This window comes from Oncorhynchus kisutch, linkage group LG28, assembly GCF_002021735.2.
Source record: "Oncorhynchus kisutch isolate 150728-3 linkage group LG28, Okis_V2, whole genome shotgun sequence".
In the NCBI taxonomy this organism is placed as follows: Eukaryota; Metazoa; Chordata; class Actinopteri; order Salmoniformes; family Salmonidae; genus Oncorhynchus; species Oncorhynchus kisutch.
The window spans coordinates 36346725-36370243 of record NC_034201.2 but is presented as its reverse complement, the minus strand read 5'-3'; the positions used below and the strand labels follow the sequence as shown (position 1 = coordinate 36370243).

The 23519-nt window shown below is 44.2% G+C and overlaps 1 protein-coding gene across 2 annotated transcripts in view; it reads right to left on the bottom strand.

Moving 5' to 3' along the window:
• Window positions 1–12535, bottom strand: part of clmpa (CXADR like membrane protein a) — a 115478-nt gene extending 102943 nt beyond the window's left edge. Inside the window, exons 1-2 of one of the 2 annotated variants that reach the window (XM_031808095.1) lie at window positions 9218–12535; window positions 6366–9135 (exon numbers count right to left, since the gene is read on the bottom strand). In XM_031808095.1, coding sequence (XP_031663955.1) covers window positions 6366–6396 — 31 coding nt within the window. In that variant the 5' untranslated portion in view covers window positions 6397–9135; window positions 9218–12535. Of the gene's footprint in view, window positions 1–6365 lie in introns of both variants that reach the window. The other variant, XM_020463678.2, reaches the window with a different exon arrangement.
• Between the last annotated feature and the right edge of the window lie 10984 nt (window positions 12536–23519).

Sequence of the window (23519 nt, the reverse complement as noted above, 5' to 3'; positions counted from 1 at the left end):
TAGGCATGATCACTGACAACAAAGAGACTGCCTATAGGGGGGAGGTCAGAGACCTGGCCATGTGGTGCCAGGACAACAACCTCTCCCTTAACGTGATCAAGACAAAGGAGATGATTGTAGACTACAGGAAAAAGAGGACCGAGCACCATTCTCATCGACGGGGCTGAAGTGGAGCAGGTTGAGAGCTTCAAGCTCCTTGGTGTCCACATCACCAACAAACTAACATGGTCCAAGAACACAATGACAGTAATGAAATGGGCACGACAAAACCTATTCCCCCTCAGGAGACTGAAAAGATTTGGCATGGGTCCTCAGATCCTCAAAAGGTTCTACAGCTGCACCATCGAGAGCATCCTGACTGGTTGCATCACTGCCTGGTATGGCAACTGCTTGGCCTCCGACCGCAAGGCACTACAGAGCGTAGTGTGAGTGAGAATAAAGACGACTTTCAAGTAGTAAGACATGTATAAAAGCAACAGATACCATGAATAAGAAGGGGCTAGAAGAGTCTTATATGGTGAACTACCGAGAGGCTAAGACAGGCAAGCCCCATACTATTGTGGAGAACTTCATTCCTCCTGCTGCCGCGGATATGGCTGGAACAATGCTGGGGGAAAAGGACAAAAAAAAAACTATACAGACAATGACTTCATCAAACAACACTGTTTCACAACGCATCAGTGACATGGCAGGAGATGTTTTGAAACAATTACTGTTTCATATACAAGCCAGTGAATTATATGCGTTACAGCTGGATGAGTCAACAGACGTGGTGAGCCTGGCACAGCTCCTGGTATATGTTATGTTAATGGAGGTCAATTAAGGAAGACATCCCCTTCTGCAAACCACTGGAAACCAGGACAACATGAGAGGATATTTTTTAAGTACTGGACAGCTTTGTGATAACAAATGGACTTTGGTGGTCAAGATGTGTTGGTATCTGAACTGATGGAGCAAAAGCCATGACAGGGAAATATAGTGGAATGGTAACAGAAATGCAAGCAGTTGCTCCCGACACCACTTGGGTACACTGCAGCATCCACTGAGAGGATCTTGCTGACAAGGGAATGCCTGACAGCTTGAAAGACATTTTGGACACTACAGTGAAAATGTTTCAATTTGTTAAAGCAAGGCCCCTGAACTCTTGTATTTTCTGCATTATGCAATGATATGGGTAGCGACCATGTAACGCTTTTACAATATACAGTAGTGCGCTGGTTATCAAGGGGCAAAATAAGACACGTTCTTTAAAATTGAGAGACAAGATTAAAGTTACGTTTTCTTTTCTGGCCATAATTTTCACTTGTCTGACCGCTTGCATGATGACGAGTATCTCACACGACTAGCCTATCTGGGTGATGAAACTCGACTAGCCTATCTGGGTGATATTTTTTCTAACCTGAATGATCTGAATCTAGGATTACAGGGACTCTCCGCAACTATATTCAATGTGCGGGACAAAACTGAGGCTAAGATATTGCAGCTCTTTTCTGTCTGCATTAACAAGGACTACACACAGGTCTTTCCATCATTGTATGAGTTTTTGTGTGCAAATGAACTCAAGCTTACTGACAATGTCAAATGTGATATAGCGAAGCACCTGAGTGAGATAGTACCTGCATAATTGTGCACCTATCCCGAAACGGACAATGCAAACAACTGGATTCGTTATCCTTTTCATGCCCTGCCTCCAGCTGCTTACGATATCTGAACAAGAGATCCTCATCGAAATTGCAACAAGCGGTTAGGTGAAAATTCAATTGAATCAGAAGCCACTACCAGATTTCTGGATAGGGCTGCGCTGAGAGTAGCCTGCCTTGGCAAATCGCTCTGCTAAGACACTGATGCCCTTTGGAACCAGTTACCTATGTGAGAGTGGATTCTCGGCCATCACTAGCATGAAAACTAAATACTGGCACAGACTGTGTGTGGAAAATTATTTAAAGACTGGGACTCTCTCCAATATAACCCAACATTGCAGACATTATGTCATGGCTTTAGAAGCTTCTGATAGGCTAATTGACATCGTTTGAGTCAATTGGAGGTGTACTTGGATGTTTTTCAAGGCCTACCTTCAAACTCAGTGCCTCTTTGCTTGATATCAGCAAGACCTCAGAAAAAAATTGTAGACCTCCACAAGTCTGGTTCATCCTTGGGAGCAATTTCCAAATGCCTGAAGGTACCACATTCATCTTTACAAGCAATAGCATGCAAGTATAAACACCATGGGGCCACGCAACCGTCATACCGCTCAGGAAGGAGACGTGTTCTGTCTCCTAGAGATGAACGTCCTTTGGTGCGAAAAGTGCAAATAAATCCCAGAACAACAGCAAAAGACCTTGTGAAGATGCTGGAGGAAACAGGTACAGAAGTATCTATATCCACAGTAAAACGAGTCCTATATCGACATAACCTGAAAGGCCGCTCAGCAAGGAAGAAGCCACTGCTCCAAAACTGCCATAACAAAGACACTATGGTTAGCATCTGCACATGGGGACAAAGATCGTACTTTTAGGAGAAATGTCCTCTGGTCTGATAAAACAAAAATATAACTTTTTGGCCATAATACCCATCATTATGTTTGGAGGAAAAGGGGGGGGAAGTTTGCAAGCCGAAGAACACCATCCCAACCATGAAGCACGGGGGTGGCACCATCATGTTGTGTCGGTGCTTTGCTGCAGGAGGGACTGGTGCACTTCACAAAGTAGATGGCATCATGAGAGAAAATTATGTGGATATATTGAAGCAACATCAGTCAGGAAGTTAAAGCTTGTTCACAAATGGGTCTTCCAAATGGACAATGACCCCAAGCATACTTGCAAAATTGCTTAAGGACAACAAAGTCAAGGTATTGGAGTGGTCATCACAAAGCCCTGACCTCAATCCTATAGAACATTTTTGGGCAGAACTGAAAAAGTGTGTGCGAGCAAGGCCTACAAACCTGACTCAGTTACACCAGCTCTGTCAGGAGGAATGGGCCAAAATTCACCCAACGTATTGTGGGAAGCTTGTGGAAGGCTACCCGAAAACGTTTGACTCAAGTTAAAACAATTTAAAGGCAATGTAGATCCCCGAGAGAGAATTGTGATGAGGCATATATCTGGGAAGGGTATAAAACAATTGGTAGTGTGTTGAAAGTTTCCAAAAGCACAGTGGTCTCCATCATCGGGAAATTGCTAAAAAATGGAACTGCCTAGACTCTGCCAAGAACTGTCCATCCAACCAAACTTGGCAACCAGGCAAAAAGGTTCTTGTCTAGGGATGTGACCAAGAACACAATGACCACTCTGATAGAACTACACAGTTCCTTGGCTGAGATGGGAGGACCTGCCAGAACGACAACAGTCTGTACAGCACTTCACAAATCTGGGATTTATGGGAGAGTGGCCAGGCGGAAGCCACTCCTGAGAAAAAGGCACATGAAAGCACGCCTGGAGTTTGCAAAAATGCACATGAAAGACAGAGACCATAAGGCAAAAGATGATGTGGTCTGATGAGACAAAAAATGCACTATTTACCCTGAATGCAAAGCGCTATGTCTGGCGAAAACCAGGACAGCTCAACACCCGTCTAACACCATCCGTTCCGTGATTCATTGTGGTGGCAGAATCATGCTATGGGGATGCTTTTCAGCGGCAGGGACTGGGAGACTGGTAAGGAATGAGGGAACAATGAATGGAGCCGAATACAGACAAATCCTTAATGAGAACCTGCTTCAGAGTGCAAATTACTTTAGGCTGGGGTGAAGATTTACGTTCCGGGACAATGACCCCAAGCATACAGCCAAACAATGCTGGAATGGCTTCAGAACAAGAATATCAAAGTCCTTGAGTGGCCAAGCCAAAGCCCAGCGTTGAACCCTAATGAAAATCTGTGGAAAGACTTTAAGATGGCTGTTTACCACCACTCCCCATCTAACTTAACAGAGCTTGATAAAATCTGCAAGGAAAAATGGGAGAAAATCCCCAAATCCAGCTGCAAAATTGATACATACATAACCAAGATGACTCAAATCTGTAATCACTGCCAAAGGTGCTTCTACAAAGTATTGACTCAGGGGTGTGAATACTTCTCTAAATTAGATGTTTCTCCATTTCATTTTCAATACATTTGCAAAAGATTGTGCGTAGATGGATGAAAGATGAAATCCATTTGGGGCAGCAGTAGGGCTAGTGATTAGTGCGCTGGATCGAATCCCAGAGCTGACAAGGTAACAATCTGTCGTTCTGCCCCTGAACAAGGCAGTTCCCCTGGTAGGCCGTCATTGTAAATAAGAATGTGTTCTTAACTGACTTGCCTAGTTAAATAAAGGTTACATTTTTACATGTTTTTTATTTGTATTTAATCCATTATGAATTCAGGCTGTAACACAACAAAATGTGGAATAAGTCAAGGGGTATGAATAGTTATTGAAGGCACTGTATAGGTCTTCTTATGTAATCATAGAAAGTGTGCATGTTCAATATAGCATACATAGGTCGCAGGTCTGTGAGATCTTGACAATAGCTGTAATAATCTGCACAGAATCTTGAACAACATTGGTCACTTGCATGTACTTTTAATGTAATCTCAACTGTAATCCAGGTCATTTGGTTGTGCTATTAGATGTAGCATAGTGATAACACATTAAGTTGTTTTTTAAATACAACATATGTCATATTCCAATTTGAACTTGTGCGCTTTTAAATGGTTGAAAGTGAAAACACATTTGGATGATAATGAAACCAAAAAATCTGACATTGTTTTTCCATTTGAATTTGGTTGTGCTTTAGATGGTTGAAAGCGTAATGATGATGATAACATTGGGAAATCAACAAACTTATTGCTGTGGGGGGGGGGGGGGGGGGGCAGTGACAACAATAATGGACCCCCTTGTGGCCCCCCTAAATGTGGAGTATGAAATTATTTTCACATTACTCATTTTTGCGATCATTCTTTTTTTACCTCCCGTTATTAGACAGTGGCAACAATGATGATTATGAACATGGTATTTTGCCTGCTAATGCCTGCAGTGAAGATAATTATGACAACAATAACGTCTAATGTAACTGGCCCATCTAACACAACTCAGTACAACTGGCCCCAGCTTGGCCCCCCCCAGTTGAAATGGTCTAGAACAGCCACTGCTTAGAGTTGCCTTGCGCTACACTTCACGGAGGATACATGTCTGCGGTCGTGCAGGATCCGTACATATTCCCCCTCACTCTCTCCTCTTTACACAGGATAAAAAGCGGGTGCAATAGCTGTGCGCGCAGCCCGCTGAAAAAGGGGGACCTCTACAGTTGCGAGCGTACACCGCACACATGCCCTTCCGGTGCCAGTGTGAGCGGTTTCACACCAACACATTTCCTACGGGACAAGAAGCACGAATATGATTGGCCACTCATCACATTTGCAAGGTACAGTACTACAGCAACATCACCGTGAACAAAGAGCACTGGAGTTGGAGTGACTGCAGTGGAGAGATCTCAAACGAAGCCCTCACAAAAATAGAGATTTGCACAGCATATTATAACATTATGAAAGGGACAAATACCCCTCCATATCCACATGCATGTTCAGGTTCATTTTAATGCCCAATTGTAGAAAAGATCATATTCAATCTACTTTATTTAGAAATGAGGGAAATGACAACCCTGATCTATGAGTCACCAACTGAACATTTCAGTACCTGTTCTGCTTGTTTTTGGGTATGTCATTCCCCTTCTCTGTTGGTGCTGAATGGGCATTGAAAGGGTAAGTAGTGGTGCTGCTGGTGACTCCCATAGTGGAGAACACAGTGGCATCCAAAGTACTTCACTACAGGGGCTGACTGGGACCAGAAATGGCAAATTATTAGCCAAATAATGGTAATAAGTTGTGATATCTTTCCAAGTTGTTTCTTCATCACCTTGTATAGGCAACAGAAGCTTTAAAAAAAAGCCTAAAAACACAATAGGCCTAGCTATATACATTTTACGGTGTGTTCAAAATACCTGTTGGACGCTCATAATCACCCTTAGGACAACTTGAACATGCATGAACTCATGAATACGCAAGTGTAAATCGACTTCGTAATGATTGTCTAGGCCACATTATTTATCATTAATTTGAATGAGCTTCAAAAAACACAATAGTTACGTTTTCAGATATGCTTGGGATGGATGGAAAGGTTCTTGCAATGGGGAGATCTTTAACACATCTTTAAACTGGGACGGCATTGTAAAATATTAATTTTGATTACAATACCTATCATCTAAATTGCTATAAAGACCAGAATAAAGCATAGGCTACTATGCTAGTTCACGGGTAACATGGTTGCGCTACACTTTTGCACATTCTTATTTAATTAATATAACGGCGCGTGGCTCATGCACTGAACTTACCCAGGAACAATGTGTGAAATGAGCCAGACATCACGACTCTCAGCTGGAGCGAAAATTCCACAAAAACCAGCAGAACACCGTCTTCTTTCTTCCCTAAAATGAGTTTAAGTCATTTACCTGTGCCCTCAAATCTGAATGAAATTGGAATAGTGCGAATGATGTTGGTCTATAGGTAGGCTACAACGCATATCACACATGTCCTTGTGCTCATTCAGAAATAGAGCCGCACATGTTCATTGTTTCTCGCAGAACACCCGGTATCTTAGAGTTTCCTTGCGCTACACTTCACGGAGGATACATGTCTGCGGTCGTGCAGGATCCGTACATATGCCCCCTCACTCTCTCCTCTTTACACAGGATAAAAAGCGGGTGCAATAGCTGTGCACGCAGCCCGCTGAAAAAGGGGGACCTCTACAGTTGCGAGCGTACACGGCACACATGCCCTTCCGGTGCCAGTGCGAGCGGTTTCACACCAACACATTTCCTACGGGACAAGAAGCACGAATATGATTGGCCACTCATCACATTTGCAAGGTACAGTACTACAGCAACATCACCGTGAACAAAGAGCACTGGAGTTGGAGTGACTGCAGTGGAGAGATCTCAAAACGAAGCCCTCACAAAAATAGAGATTTGCACAGCATATTATAACATTATGAAAGGGACAAATACCCCTCTATATCCACATGCATGTTCAGGTTCACTTTAAAAATAAATGTCAATGTGACTTCCCTGGCTAAATATAGCATTCAAATAGAAATATGTATTTGTTCATTTTGATGATATTTTAAATCACCAAGCACTGTAAAATCATATGCATAAATTGATGATTACATTTTCAGATACCAATTATGGAAAAGATAATATTCAATCTACTTAATTTAGAAATTAGGGAAATGACAACCCTGATCTATGAGTCACCAACTGAACATTTCAGTACCTGTTCTGCTTGTTTTTGGGTATGTCATTCCCCTTCTCTGTTGGTGCTGAATGGGCATTGGAAGGGTAAGTAGTGGTGCTGCTGGTGACTCCCATAGTGGAGAACACAGTGGCATCCAAAGTACTTCACTACAGGGGCTGACTGGGACCAGACATGGCTAATTATTAGCCAAAATAATGATAATTATGTGCAAAACCCCCAATTTAGACTGGCCCACTGGGCTAAAATGGACCAGCCCATCTGGCCTTTGCCAGAACTGGCCTGTGGCCATTCTGTCTCTGCTTCACTATCTATCAGTCCTTCCTTTGTTTTTCCACAGGGTTCCATTCAGGCAATACAATTGTTATTTTGTTCTTGCTTCGTGACTTTTATTTTCAGAATTGAATTTCCTCACACACAGCTTGGCCTATGATGTATTGCTTTTGCTGATATGTACCAGAGCAAGCACAGCAGTCATGGCTGGATTACTAAATCCTTGATAAAACTGCAAATGACTGGCAAGCTCGCAGTCTTCGATCTAGCCACAGCAGAATGAGGCTGTCATAACATGGGCACCGTACGCATGACATATTGTCAAATCGTTCTATAACTTAATATTCTAGCAATTACTAGATCGCTTTTAATTTCACCCTGTCCATTTCTGATGAGAAGTCTAGCGCCACCAGAATAAACGAGACAAAAGCTGAACATGATCTTAAATGTGTTGACTGTGAATCTGTATTGAAATAGCAGAGTGTGGAACAAAGACCTGGGCTCATTAAAAATGAATCAAGGGTATATTGGCCCTCATGTTTTCCCCCTGCTCAGGGATTCTCAGTGTGGATCAATGAAGGCTGAGGACATTACCATCTCTCCCAATAATAAAGCTTCACTTATTATAGCAACCATTCCAAAATGCTAGGAACGATCATTACAAAGTTCAGTGCCAAATTACTGCTTGGTTATACAAACATAACAAAACTATTATTTCTAAACAGACCTTAAAGTCATTCATTTACATTGGGCAAACAGATGAAACGCCGGAACGAAGGAGTCACGTTTCATTCCCGTCATGATTGCGCACAAAAGTGAAAATCGAGAGAGAGCAAATATGATCTCCTTCATTGTTTTTGTCAAGAGTGTCAAAAGTGAAACCATGAGAGAGAGCGAGAGAGACAGATATATACAGACAGAGACAGGGATATATCCAAACCGAGAGCAAACCTCAGCAGTCTATAGGATGATGATCTTATCTCAGCCATACCATAAAGACTTGTCTACATACTGGACATGATCTCTCACCAATCATTTCAAAGGATTCAGGAATGGACAGGATGTCACTGGTACACCACCATTGGACAAAACGGTTATACATTGAATTCTAATTGGCTCAGACAACTCCGCTCCAACTGGTATTCATCAATCAGTTATTCAGACTGAGAAGACTTGTCAACCTCAGCAGCCATTAGAATGAGTACTCTAAGGCAACAACAGTAATCACTAAAGGACATGCAGAATTCCCTATCTTAGGTCAGTTAGGATCACCACTTCATTTTAAGAATGCTGGTAGGGATCTGCTCTGACACCAACCACACACAGAGACACAGAGACAGAGAGAGAACTGCAGGTTAGGACGACACCGGATGGACACCAGGGGGCGTAGTTGTAGCAGTAGCAGATGTGACAGTACACCTCCCCCCTCTACGGATGCCACGACCCGGCTTGTCTGGGTGTTAGGTGTAAAAATCCTGTAAGAAGGGGAGATCTAGAGTATGACGACGGGACACTCCTCAGGCCCGTATCCTTCCCAGTCCACCAGATACTGCCACCCGTCCTCAGTCCGCAGTCTCCCTGGAGGATGGAAGCGTGGAGAGGGGAATGAAGTGAGCCGCTTTAGAAAATCGGTCAATAATAGTGAGGATGACTGAGTTACCATTTGATGGGGGAAGCCCAGTGACGAAGTCCAAAGCTATGTGTGACCAGGGGCGACTAGGTATGGGAAGAGGATGAAGCAGGCTGATATGAATTCCCGAGTGTCTCTCTCCATGGTGGGCCACCAAAATCGCTGACGCAGGAAGGAGACTGTTCGGTTCATGCCAGGGTGACATGTGAGGTGAGTAGAATAGGCCCATTGAAGAACATCAGAACAAACTGAATCTGGCACAAACAGAGCATTACGATGCAGGAGGATGGCATAATGGTCTCAGGCTTGGAACTTTTGTCTGCGGTGAACTGAGGACAGAGGGCATCAGGCTTGGTATTCTTAGATCCGGGCGACAAGTGAGTGTGAAGTTGAATCTTCCAAAAAACAATGCCCACCTGGCCTGCCGAGAGTTGAGACTTTTGGCGGTCTGGATGTAGGCTAGATTTTTATGATCCGTCCACACAATGAAGGGAAGTACTGAACCCTCTAACCAGTGACACCACTCCTCAAGAGCCGGCTTAACAGCTAAGAGTTCCTGGTTGCCTATGTCAAAATTTCTCTCTGCAGGTGAGAGCTTGCGGGACAAGAAGGCACAAGGGTGGAACTTGTGATCCGTGGGAGAACGTTGAGACAGTACTGCACCGGTGTCAGAAGCGGCCACCTTGAGGACGAACTGGTGTTCTGGGTCTGGCTGGGTAAGGATTGGAGCAGAAGTGAAGCGGTGCATCCCGGAACGCTGCCTCGGGGAACCAGTGGAATCGAGTAGAGGTTGAGGTGAGAGCGGTTAGAGCTGCCAAACCCCAGGAAACACTGTAACTGCTTCAGATTCGCGGGCACAGGCCACTCTGTGACTGCCCTAACCTTGGCAGGGTCCATTCGTAGCTGTCCTTGAGCAATAATGTAACCCAAGAAGGACACAGAGGAAACATGAAACTCACATTTCTCAGCCTTGACAAATAGCGTATTCTCCAATAGCCTTTGGAGAACTTGGTGGACGTGTTGCTTGTGAGCCTCAATGTTCTTCGAAAAAATAAGAATGTCATCCACATAGACAAAAACAAAACACCCAATGACATCCCTCAGGACATCCTTCAACAAGCCCTGAAAAACAGCTGGGGCGTTAGTGAGGCCAAAAGGCAAAACTAGGTCCTCAAAATGTCCAAGTGGTGTGTTGAACACCGTTTTCCACTCATCTCCCTCTCTGATGTGGACAAGGTGGTAGGCATTCCAAAGGTCCAGTTTAGTAAATCCTGTGGCACCATGGAGGGGGGCAAAAGCAGAACTGATAAGTGGCAAGGGATACTTATTCCTGACGGTGATACTATTCAACCAACAGAAGTCTATGTATGGCTTCAGTGACCCGTCCTTCTTCTTGACAAAGAAAAATCCAGTTCCCACCGGAGAGGAAGAAGGCCTGACATTCCCCCATGGCCTCTTGCTCGGGGCGAGAGAGGTTATACAACCTGCTACTAGGGAGAGGAGCTCCAGGCTGAAGCTCGATAGCACAGTCGTAAGGCCAATGAGGCGGCAGAGATGGGGTGTGGTGCTTGCTGAATACAGGAGCTAGACCGCAATATTCTGGAGGAGCAGAAGACAGGTCTTGAGGATCTGGAATGGACTGGGGTGCGGACAAGGCAGGAGGAAGGGCAGAAAGTAGAGAATTAGAATGGCAAAATGTACTCCAAGTAGTAACCCTTCCCGTAGACCTGTGGGTTGTGTAGCTTTAACCATGAATAGCCCAGAACCAGAGGCGAGTGAGAACAGTCGATGAAATGGAAACTGATATTTTCCTGGTGATTACCAGAGAGACGCAGAATAACAGGAACAGTTCTCTCCAAAACACGGAAGAGTAGCTTTCCATTGAGAGCGTTGGCTTCCTGAGGTGAATCAAGCAAAACAGTGTCCAGGCCCAACTGCTTAACAACCCCTCGGTCCAGAAAACTCTCGTCGGCGCCTGAATCGATGAAAGCAGTCAGAGGAAAAGCCTGCCTCTGCCACACAAGGTTGGCCTCAAGCAAGGGTCTGGGAGATGATGGGCAGGCGATTTGGCTCAACAGTATATCCCCCACAAATGCTGAGCCCTCTCTTTTGCTGGACACAGGGTACAAGTGGAGACCAGGTGACCAACCTGGCCACAATTTAGACAGCTCCTAGTAGACAGCTCCTAGTACTGATCTCCTCTGGAGATAGACGAGTCCGGCCGAGCTGCATTGATTCAGGATTGGAACCTGCCTGGTGATGTGATGCAGTCGAATAATTTGAGCAAGGCACAGAAGCAGATGCTATGGGACATGCAACCCTACCTCCCCTTTCCCTCCGACACTCACGGAGACTGTTGTCAATGCGGATAGTGAGAGAAATTAATTCATCAAGTCCATCAGGCTTCTGGATATCAACTCGTCCTTGAGGGTCTCAGTGAGTGCGTTCCGGAATGCTCCCTGAAGGGCCTCATCATTCCAGCCGCTCTCTGCGGTGAGGGTGCGGAACTCACATGCCATCTCAGCCACACTCTGAGAATCTTGACGAAGGTACAGAAGTCGTTTAGCAGCATCCTTTCCAAGACCTTCCTCATCTCATCTGTGAATCCACTGTAAGAGAAGCAGATAGATGACTGTCTCTCACAAACCGCAGTGGCACAAAATACATTTTGGAGCTTTCACTAGCATAAGAGTAGGGCTGTTGCTCAAACCCTAGTGAACATTGTACAATAAAGGCTCTGCAAAGCCCAAGATTGCCATCATAGCGCTCAGGAGTCGGGAACAAAAGGCTCCCGGAGTGGAGAAGAGGAACTGGAGACAGGTTGTGAATTCTAAACGGAGGTTCGGACCTGCAGGTCAGACAGGCTCCGTGAAAACTCCTTGATGTTCTCCAGCAGGGTTTTCAAGGCTTGGTCATGTTGGTCCAGAAGGGTGCTTTGACCAACAAGAATTTGGCGAAGAGCTGGAGAGTCTGATGGGTTCATCTTCTGTCCAGATAGTACTGTTATGCAGAAGATGCAGAAGCAGGGATGAAGGAACCGAAAATGTTTATTGTACACAGAGAGATATGGAGTGCAGAACCGGGATAGCTCAGATGAGTTGCAGAAAAACCCGAAGTGTAGACTGAGGTTGTAGTTGACTGAGTTGAACAGGGTAAACAGGTCCTGAGGGGAATCCAAGGTGGTGGTGGTGAGTGAAGTCCAGAGCAAGGTGGTTTGTGGTGAGACGTGGTACAGGAGACAGAGAGGTACTGCAACGAGAGGACAAAACTGTGTAAGGCAGGGAAACAAGCACAGCAGGGGAACAGGATCTTAAGAAGTGACAAAAGGCTAGGATAACAACTGACTGAGCAGAGATTACGATCTGGCAGAGTGGTGGTGGCAGGAATGAGTATATGTAGAGGTCTTGATTTATGGGACGATTTGCAGCTGGTAGGGATCTGCTCTGACTCCAGCACACCTGTCTCCAACCACACAATCACACCAAGAGAGAGAGTGTATGCAGGGAGAGAACTGCAGGTTAGGACGACACCGGGTGGACACCAGAGGGCGTAGTGGGAGCAGATGTGACATCCACAAGGTTCCCACAAAAAGTTGGGTGAATTTTGTCCCATTAAACCTGACAGAGCTGGTGTAACTAACTCATGTTTGTAGGTCTCCTTGCACGCACACTCTTTTTCAGTTCTGCCCACAAATTGTCTATAGGATTGAGGTCAGGGCTTTATGATGGCCACTCCAATACCATTACTTTTTTGCCCTTCAGCCATTTTGCCACAACTTTGGAAGTATGCTTGGGGTCATTGTCCATTTGGAAGACCCGTTTGTGACCAAGCTTTAACTTCCTGACTGATGTCTTGAGATGTTGCTTCAATATATCCACATAATTTTCCTTCGCACCTTTTTTTGTAAAGTGCACCAGTCCCTCCTGCAGCAAAGCACCCCTACAACATGATGCTGCCACCCCTGTGCTTCACAGTTGTGATGGTGTTCTTTGGCTTGCAAGCCTCCCCATTTTTCCTCCAAACATAATGATGGTCATTATGGCCAAACAGTTCTATTTCTGTTTCATCAGACCAGAGGACATTTCTCCTAAAAGTACAATCTTTGTCCCCATGTGCAGTTGCAAACCGTAGTCTGGCTATTTTATGGCGGTTTCTGAGCAGTGGCTTCTTCCTTGCTGAGCGGCCTTTCAGGTTATGTCGATATAGGACTTGTTTTACTGTGGATATAGATACTTTTGTACCTGTTTCCTCCAGCATCTTCACAAGTTTCTTTGCTGTTATTCTGGGGCTGATTTGCACTTTTCACACCAAAGTACATTCATCTCTAGGAGACAGAACGGGTCTCCTTCCTGAGCGATATGACAGTTACGGGGTCCCGTGGTGTTTACACTTGCGTTCTATTGTTTGTACAGATGAACGTGGTCTGTTAATACAGTCTGTTAATTCAGGCATTTGAAAATTGCCCCCAAGGCTGAACCAGACTTGTGGAGGTCTACAATTATTCTTCTGAGGTCTTGGCTGATTTATTTTGATTTTCCCATGATGTCAAGCAAAGAGGCACTGAGTTTGAAGGTAGGCCTTGAAATACATCCACAGGTACACCTCCAATTGACTCAAATGATGTCAATTCGCTTATCAGAAGCTTCTGTTTAAAGGCACAATCAACTTAGTGTATGTAAACTTCTGACCCACTGGAATTGTGATATAGTGAATTATAAGTTAAATAATCTGTCTGTAAACAATTGTTGGAAAAATTACTTGTGTCATGCACAAAGTAGATGTCCTAACCAACTTGCCAAAACTATAGTTTGTTAACAAGACATTTGTGGACTGGTTGAAAACTAGTTTTAATGACTCCAACCTAAGTGTATGTAAACTTCCGACATCAACTATAAGACTATTCTATCAAAAGACTAAAATGCTGTCCTAATTGGAACCACATTCCATACAAAGTGCACTACTTTTGACCATGGCCCATAGGGCTCTAGGGCTCTATGTATTGGTGACTAAACAAAATGTGCTCATGGTATTTCACAGAAAATGTATATTTTGCATGAATAACTCAGGGGTGAAAGATGTGTGAAACCCCAATGAATACACTCACAATCAAAGGTTCTGAGTGTCAGATAGGGGGCATTACAAGTGTTATCAGTTTAGAGTTTTGTACTTAGCATATGCCACCTACATCTTAAAAATGTGCCAAAGTGATTGAAAGAAACTGAGAATCACTCACTGGAGAACATAGAGTACAAGGGTGTCTTTGGGTGGTGGGGTGGGGGTGGTGTGTGTGTTTGTGTGTTTGTGTGTATGTGGGTGTGTGTGTGTGTGTGTGTGTGTGTGTGTGTGTGTGTGTGTGTGTGTGTGTGTGTGTGTGTGTGTGTGTGTGTGTGTGTGTGGGTGTGTGTGTGTGTGTGTGTTTGTGTGTTTGTGTGTATGTGGGTGTGTGGGTGTGTGTGTGTGTGTGTTTGTGGGTGTGTGTGTGTGTGTGTGTGTGTGTGTGTGTTTGTGTGTATGTGGGTGTGTGCCCTTGCATGCATGTGTGTGTGTGGTTTAAATATGTATCTCCTGTTAAAGGATCTGCATTAGCTCCTCTGAACATCCTACACAAGGACAGTGGACTGTAAACTCTCTACATACTATTGATTGGCTAATTTACGCTAGAGTTGCTTTTCTTATCTGTGTCCCAAATGTCACCCCATTCCCTATATACTGCACTACGTTTATCCAGAGCCCTATGGGCCATGGTCAAAAGTAGTGCACTTTGTAGGGAATGTGGTTCCAATTAGGACACAGTTTTAGTCTTATGTAAGATTACTGTCGTTGCCTTAGAGTATTCATTCTAACGGCTGCTAAGGTTGACAAGTATTCTCAGCCTGAGTAACTGATTGATGAATAACAGTGGGGGCTGAGTTGTCTGATCCAATTAGAACTGAATGTATAACCGTTTAGACCAATGGTGGTGTACCAGTGACATCCTGTCCATTCCTGAATCCTTTGAATTGATTGGTGAGAGATCATATCCAGTATGTAAACAAGTCTTCATGGTATGGTATCTGCCTGAGGAGAGGAGGGACCCTATAGTGTCTATCTGAGGAGAGGAGAGAACCTATAGCATCTGCTTGAGGAGAGGAGGGACCCTATAGTGTCTGTCTGAGGAGAGGAGGGACCCTATAGCATCTGTCTGAGGAGAGGAGGGACCCTATAGGGTCTGCCTGAGGGGAGGAGCTAATACTCTAAGTAAAGTACATGGGAGTAATCTGATCTGATGTGATCTAAAATAATTTTGTGGTCTTGTCCGATTACAGCCTGTTCAAAACTAGTCTGCAGGGAGGGATGTTGCCTCACACCCATGGCCTTCATGGCAATTTGTATCAGGTGGGCAATTTGGGATTTCAGTTGAACTGATAAATTGCCAAACCAGACTGTGATGCCGTATCTCAGGATACTCTCTATGACCACATGATAGAACAGGAGCAACTCCAAAAACCCTGAGTCTAAGTAGGAAATAGAGGCATTGTTGGACTCTGCAGCAGGCACTCTCTACTTGGACCTTCCAGCTCAACACATTGTCCATGTGTACGTCCAGGGACTTATACCAACTAACCTGTGCTATGTTGGCATTGTAGAGAGTGTCGATGAACCACAGGCACGTGGTTTTGTGATGAAACACCATCTCCTCTGTTTTCTTTATATTAAGAATGAGATGGTGCTCATCACACCATTTGACAAACCTTTGAATCTCTGACCTGTACACAGTAGTATCAGCATCTTTATACATCAGACCAAGAATGGAGGTGTCATCAGAAAACTTGACAGTATAGTTATCAGGATTACTGCTAGTGCATTAATTTGTGTACAGTGTGAATAAGATGGGTTAACTCACATAACCCTGTGCTAATGTCTCTAGCCTCAGAGAGGGTACTGTTAACTCTAACCTGCTGAGTACAGCTAGTCAGGAATGAGTGTTACCACCTTAAAGTATAGGGGTTAACACCCATGTGCTTTAACAGGCTGAGTATGACATGTGGCTGTATTGTGCTAAACGCTGAACTGTCAATAAAGTCAATAAATAACAGTCTAGCATAGGACCTGTTGGCGTATTCATACATGTGTGCTTGAAGACTCCAAGGAGTCACCCAACAATGTTTGTTATTCCAAGAAGAAAGACCACAACTGGGCCATTTTATCTTTTCTTGAGATTTCTTTTTTAATGTGACATCACATGGCAGAAACATACACGTTCATGACAGTCAGCGAGTTAGTCTCTAAAGGGGCTCTTTTCCGAACATCGGTTGTTTAGAGAGGGTGGCAACATTCATGCAAATTGCCCTGGGATTTGCTTTCTTCTCAGAATAGATTTTTACTGAAATTATGGAATGGTCAGCTTCAAAAGCCTTTCGAACAATTGGCCTGTTTTTTTCTCCAATTATTTATCAAGATCGTTTTATGAAAAAAGAGCACAGAGGGTGGTTGGAACTTATTATCATGACCTGATTAGGAGAAAAGGGAGAAACCTCGACTGGCAGCAAAACAATTTTCAAGTGCAGTGCTGTTTCATGCACATGACAGTTCTTTATTCACGCTTTACTTGGAAACGAAGAAGATCTGAACAGGCTCTTGATTGTTTAGTCATGGATGACATCATAAGCCCAATTTAAAAGCCTCTGCTGCTATTCGTGCGACATGATGCTGATTCTTTCAACTCCTCTCACCTGCATGGTCGATGACAACGTGGGGTAGTACAGTATGCTATTTACTGTCGGTGTCATATTGCAAACTAAGACACAACTTTCTTCAGGCAAATTAGCAGACTATTTAGGGCAGCGACGACACGGATGAAAGTGGGTTTTGGCAATGATTAATTTAACATGTCCTCAGTTACAAGGCATTTAAGTTTAGCATCCTTATTTAGGTCATTCAGAGAGCCTTACTTGTAAACAAGGCATTTAAATAGCGTGTCCCCTGGCAAGAGGAAGTTAAAACTACTGTGCCGGGTCAGGTAGAACTGCTTAGCTCATATGCTCAAATAGAGCTCTTGATTAAGCAACCCACCTTATAGATGAAAACGTGTCCAGGGCACAGCCCAATGGGCATAGGACATGATAAAGACATCTTTTTAACCAGGTTTTGCCCACTGGGAGGTTGCTGAGCCTTCCAGGGAAGAGGGAAATGGATAGCAACACCAAAATATGAACTTAAAGACCTATTTATGAATCCACGTGCCCTTTTATTAATATTTCATTACAGCTTTAGTTGCAGTCATTTTTGTTGAGGCCTACATCATTTAAAGGGAAAGAATTTCAGAGGCAAGACATTTGGATTGTCTTGCAAAATTATGGTTTGACTGAAAAGGAAAATCAGACTCACTTGTTTTTCCTTTTAGGGTGATGTAAGTGATTATTCAGGAACGGCTACACAGTTCTATCCATTTTGGGGTATTCAATGTTTTACTTTAAATGCTACCTGTGTGGTTGGTCCCATAGTGGTAGACCAAATGAATCAGAAATCAACTAATTGGAATATCTAGTGATGGTATTGCAGTTTACTGTCTGCTATGGATTAAAATGAATTAGGATTTAAGGTGGGGATTTCAATATACATTGAGGGATTCCGATTAAATGGATTTCGAAGCCTTGAGCCTACAGTAGGGGTGTGTGTTTGTGTGTGACAGACACACTGCAGGCACTACCTAACATCTCCTCTTCTTTACTGTTTGCAGGATGATTGTGTGTGTGTGTTGACTGCAGGACTGCTACAGTAAATCAACAGGCGCTCTACTCTAGATTAAGCTGTGGAGGAGTACCCATAACACTCCCACAAGTGTTCATTAATCAAGCAGCTAAAGTAAGCACTCTCCCAGATAACATTGCTAAGATTCCTAGCATTCTTTTTTCACCTGTTATTTTACACCAACAAATCCTTCATACTGTAGGCTTCTATGTGGTTCTTTTCTGTATTTAGGCAAACTTGATGGTTGTCTTGGATAGGGCTATGGTGGTTTTGACATTTTGTCAGCCGGTGATTGGTGATTGTGAAGACAATAACTGACGATCTCACAGTAATTTACCTTGAATTAACATAAACACATTCAGTATCTCCTGGCTTCGTCACTGATGTAGACCTTTGGAACATCTACATTTTAAAATGTCTAATAAATACATGTAATATAGCCTACATTATCACAATAAATCCATTATTTATTTTTAGACAGGTCTAAAGAAACACAATATGAAGAAAATGTAGTCTATTTCAGATGAACAGATTAGCATACTGAGTTGTCCTTATGTTAATGTCACGACTACTCCTGCTCCCACCCTCCTGCGCTCAACGTCACTGGTCTACTAACCACCGGTCCTGGCAACTATATTACGCACACCTGTTCCCCATAATTACGCACACCTGGTCATCAGTTTCTCCTTGATCCCTCCCCCTTTATTTAGCCCTCACTTGTCATCAGTCATTAGTTATTATTGTTTTCTCTCACGTTCAGTACGCTTGTCATGTTTGATCATTTGTATCATTCCGTTATTAAACTCACCTTCTGCATCTGCTTCCTGACTCCCGGCGTATACGTTACAGAATACTACCTCAAAATATAGAAGCAGCAAAAGATAAAGCCATCTTCCAGATGGTCAACGAACAGGGTCATCTACTCCACCAACACCACGACCAGCTGTCGCAACAAGGTATGGAGGAGGTCTACCTCGTTCTCCACCACCTCGACACCACCAGCGAGGCTCTCCATTCACCTATCAGAGGGCCTCCTACCATGGATCGTCACAGTAAGCCAGTCCCCCAGCCTGCACAGCCGTCTGCCCAGGTCAGCAATGCCCAACTGTCCCTTCTAGAGAAGTATGACGGTACCCCATCGAAATGCCGTGGCTTCCGACTCCAGTGCTCTATCTATTTTGCCTATCAGATGAGAGCCCTCACCACCAAGAGGTCCAAGGTTGCCACGGTCATTTCTCTGCTGACCGGACAGTCGTTGGAGTGTGCTACAGCCGTCTAGGAGAAAGGAGGAGTTGGCTTCCTATGAGAGGTTCATGGCTCAGTTCAGGGCGGTCTTCAGACATCCTCCAGAGGGCAGAGAGGGAGGTGAACAACTTTTTCAACTCAGAGTGCCCAGACCGCTGCGGAGTACACTCTCAACTTTCGGACTGTGGCAGCCTCCAGCGGACGGAATGAGCAGGCACTCCACACTCTATTCCGCAGTGGACTGCTCAAGGAGGTCCAGATGGAGCATGCTGGGATGACAACATATCCTTTGACGCTCTCATCTTGTTGGCCATCCATCTGGATAACCTTCTTCGGGAGCGCCGGTGTCCACCTCGCCACTCGCTTCCCTCCTTTAGCTGTCTTGAGGCAGAGCCTGAACCCATAGAGGTAGGGACTACACACCTCTCCACGGTAGAGTGGCGTCGCCGGAGAAAGCTGGACCTCTGTCCCACTTGCGGCCAAGAGAGGCACCAGCTTCAGCGGTCCTGTGCGTCCTAACCCGGGGTCCACTAGAGCAGAGGGGCGGCCCCGTGATCTTCCGTCTCCCAGTGTAGGCGTGAGTATTGCATTATCATTGTTTTCCGACAAACCCTTTCTGGTTCCCATTTCACTGACTGGCTGTCCCTCAAGTGTTGTCTCTACAGCTCTAGTGGACCTGGTGCCGCTGCGAACTTCATCGACCAGGTCCTCGCCTCTTCCCTGAACTTAACTTCATACCCACTCTCCTTTTCCTGTCCAAGCCCTGGATACATGACCATTGGGATCTGGCACAAATACGCACATCACAGCACCACTCACCCTCACCGTGGGACCCATGGACCAGGAAAGCCTTGCCTTCCTCATCACCACTTCCCCGTACACAAAGTAATTCTCGGCCTCCCGTGGCTCTAATGTCACAACCCCACAATCTTCTGTTCGAGGATAAATATCACCACCTGGGGTCCAGGATGCCGGAGGACCTGCTTTGCCGTACCCTGTGGTTCCACGTCGGTTGAGAGTCCTGTAAATGGCATTCCAGCCCATCAATCGGTCCTCCTGTATCGTTGGCCCCGTATGTTGGGACATAGATGTGGACATCAGCCAGGCTCTGGAGAGGGAACCCGCTCCTGCTACCCGCCCTCCAGAATGCATCTACGTCCCCACGGGGGTAAGAGATCAGCTGTGGACGTGCGCACATATATTACTCGTTGCTGGACACCCAGGTATCACCCGCACCATGCAATCCCACTCCGAGGCACAGGCTACAAGTGAAGACAGACACATCGGGGACTCAACTGCACGGCTCCGAGGTGCATGTTGAAGATATTGGAAGAACTGTCCACATTTACTTTTCTTCAGCCAACAAGATTAGTAGGCCCAATGAACAGCAAAAGCACTAGCCTATACCTATCTAATTTCCCCCATAGTACAAAAGTTGACCTATTGTATTGTGTCCTAGAAATGAAAATACGTATGCCAGTTAGGCTCTACACCTGATTAATATGCTTAATTGTAAGAACTTATTTGGCCACTTTAGTTGTGATACAAACCTTATAAAAACATATAGGCCTACATGAGATGTGCGATCATGATTTGGAAAAAGTTGCAAAAAAAAAGCATGCGCAACAGCTGGGTGTCATTCACAAGTGATAATATATTATTCTATTCTAGATTTAGGTACGATCCACAAATATTTCATACAAATAAACTTTTGTGGATATATATAGATAGTTTAAGATGAAATATGGAAAAAATACATATGTAGAAAATCTGAATGTAAGATTAAAGCCTTTGAAAGTTACTACTACTGAATCCCAATAACTGTGTTCTTTAGCAAGAAAACTGTGTAAATATGTTTTTTTTTCTTCATCTGTGCATAGAATGACCATGCCAGATCTTTAGTTTGACAAGTACTCCATAAGAATGGGGTGGCAGGGTAGCCTAGTGGTTAGAGCGTTGGACTAGTAACCAGAAGGTTGCAAGTTCAAATCCCTGAGCTGACAAGGTACAAATATGTCGTTCTGCCCCTGAACAGGCAGTTAACCCACTGTTCCCAGGCCGTCATTGAAAATAAGAATTTGTTCATAACTGACTTGCCTAGTTAAATAAAAGTAAAAAAATAATAAAAGAAGATGATGTGTAACGACCTGAGCTAAGATGACTGATGATGGCCACATGCAGGCTCACACACATACACACACAGACACCTCCTGATATTGCCAAATTGCACGCACACACCCCCCCCCTATAACGCTGGGTTTTAGAGAAATGTAGTTTATCAAATGTGAGTTGTTTAATCACTGCACTATGTTCTAGGAATGCATTCTTCACCCAGTCTCAAGTACGTCCCAAATGGCACCCTATTCTTTATATAGTGCACTATTTTCTGGTCAAAAGTAGTGCGCTATATAGGGAAAGGGTGCCATTTGGGATGCACCCTGCATACCGATCACACAATTAAAGAGATTGCTTGTGGGGAAACATTGTCTGGCTGAAGTACACAGTGTATTATATCATGACTGTTTACCATTTCGTGTGTACACTGCTCAGGAAGCCAATCACACTGAGTGAACAGCCCAGGCTGGCTCCCAAATGGCACCCCATTCGCTAGATAGTGCACTACTTTTCCACTTGGTATGCAGTGCCAGTGTTAAATGTGACCAGACATTCCAAAGATCAATCACTTCATTTTAAAAGTGGCCATCTTGAATTGCGGCTCCGTTTGTTACAACCACGATTGTCACGACTTCCACCGAATTCGGCCCCGCACTTTGTTCAGGCGGTGTTCGGCAGTCGACGTCACCGGCCTTCTAGCCATCACCGATCCACTTTTCATTTTCCATTTCCATCCGTTTTGTCTTTGTCTTACACACCTGGTTTCAATCCCCCAATTACTTGTTCATTATTTAACCCTCTGTTCCTCCATGTTTGTTTGTGAGTAATTGTTTGTATGTAATACGGTCCATTATGTGGGCTCGCTTCATTGTATTGTATTTGTCTATTTTGAGTAAATTACTTTTATTTACTCATATCTGCTGTCCTGCGCCTGACTCCTCTACACACAGACCACATTACAACGATAGGTTGGACAAGCCTTCAACTGTATGGATTATACTGCCACCTACGTCAAATTAAAGCAACATAGGCCTACTAAAAATCCTACAGTAACGATATCAAGTCACACGAGAATACTTCGCAGTGGGCAAAACTGGTTGAAATGACTTCAATTCAATCAGTTTGGCAGACTAGATTCTCCCACCGGTGGCATAACGATTGCCACCTGTGTGAAATATTTAATTAATTTAGGCTCCAATGTGTAAAGATGGACTCATAAAGAAGAGGCAAGATGGTCGCCAGATACCCCACCAACAAGCACTTCTCTCTGAAGGTATGGGGCTGTGGCTTTACAATCTCCATCCAGGGACACATATCTTTCCCCTCATCCCACGGCTGGCCTTTGGCCGCTTGCCTGCTTTTCATTGTGCACCCCAGTAAAAATGGAAATACAGTATTTTATAGATTTCTGAAATGGAAATAGGTTCTTCTCATAATATGGCTCTGGTAGCTCATAGGCTAGGGAGTGGGTATGGGTATGACTAGGGGTATGGCTCGGGAGTGAATATGGGTTACACACATCCCAAACAAACACTGAGAAGGGTTTTCGAATGAGACCTGTTGCTTAGAAAGTTCATTGGTATTCATAGATTGGTTGAGATATTTGCTGAAGTGTGAGGAGATATTCAGTCAAGAGAGTGTTGTGGCATCTTCATTATGGCACAGTACAAGTGGTAGCATTAGATGTAGTAGTAGTAGTAGTACTAGTAGTAGTGGTAGTACAGTAGTACTAGCAGTAGTAGTAGTAGTAGTAGTAGTAGTAGTAGTAGTAGCAGAGTAGTGGTAGTAGTAGTAGGAGTCATTATAGTAGTAGTAGTAGTAAAAGTAGCAGTAGTAGTAGTAGTAGTATATTAGTAGAAGTAGTAGTAGTCATATTCATAGTAGGCATAGTAGTAGTAGTATGCTAGTAGTAGTAGCAGTAGTAGTTTTAGTAGTAGCAGTAGTAGGGTAGTAGTAGCAGTATGCTAGTCATAGTAGGACAGTAGTAGTAGTAGTAGTAGTAGTAGTAACAGGAGTAGGAGTAGGAGTAGGAGTAGGAGTAGTAGTAGGGTAGTAGTAGGATTAGTAGGAGTATGAGTATTAGTAGTAGACCTGGAAGTAGAGTGTGAGTGGTAGCAGTAGTAACAGCAGAAGAAGAACAATATTTGATCTATTTAGTAGTAGGGTAGAAGTGGTAGTAGTAGTAGTAGGCTAGTAGTAGTAGTATGTTAGTAGTAGTAGTCGTAGTCATATTAGTAGTAGT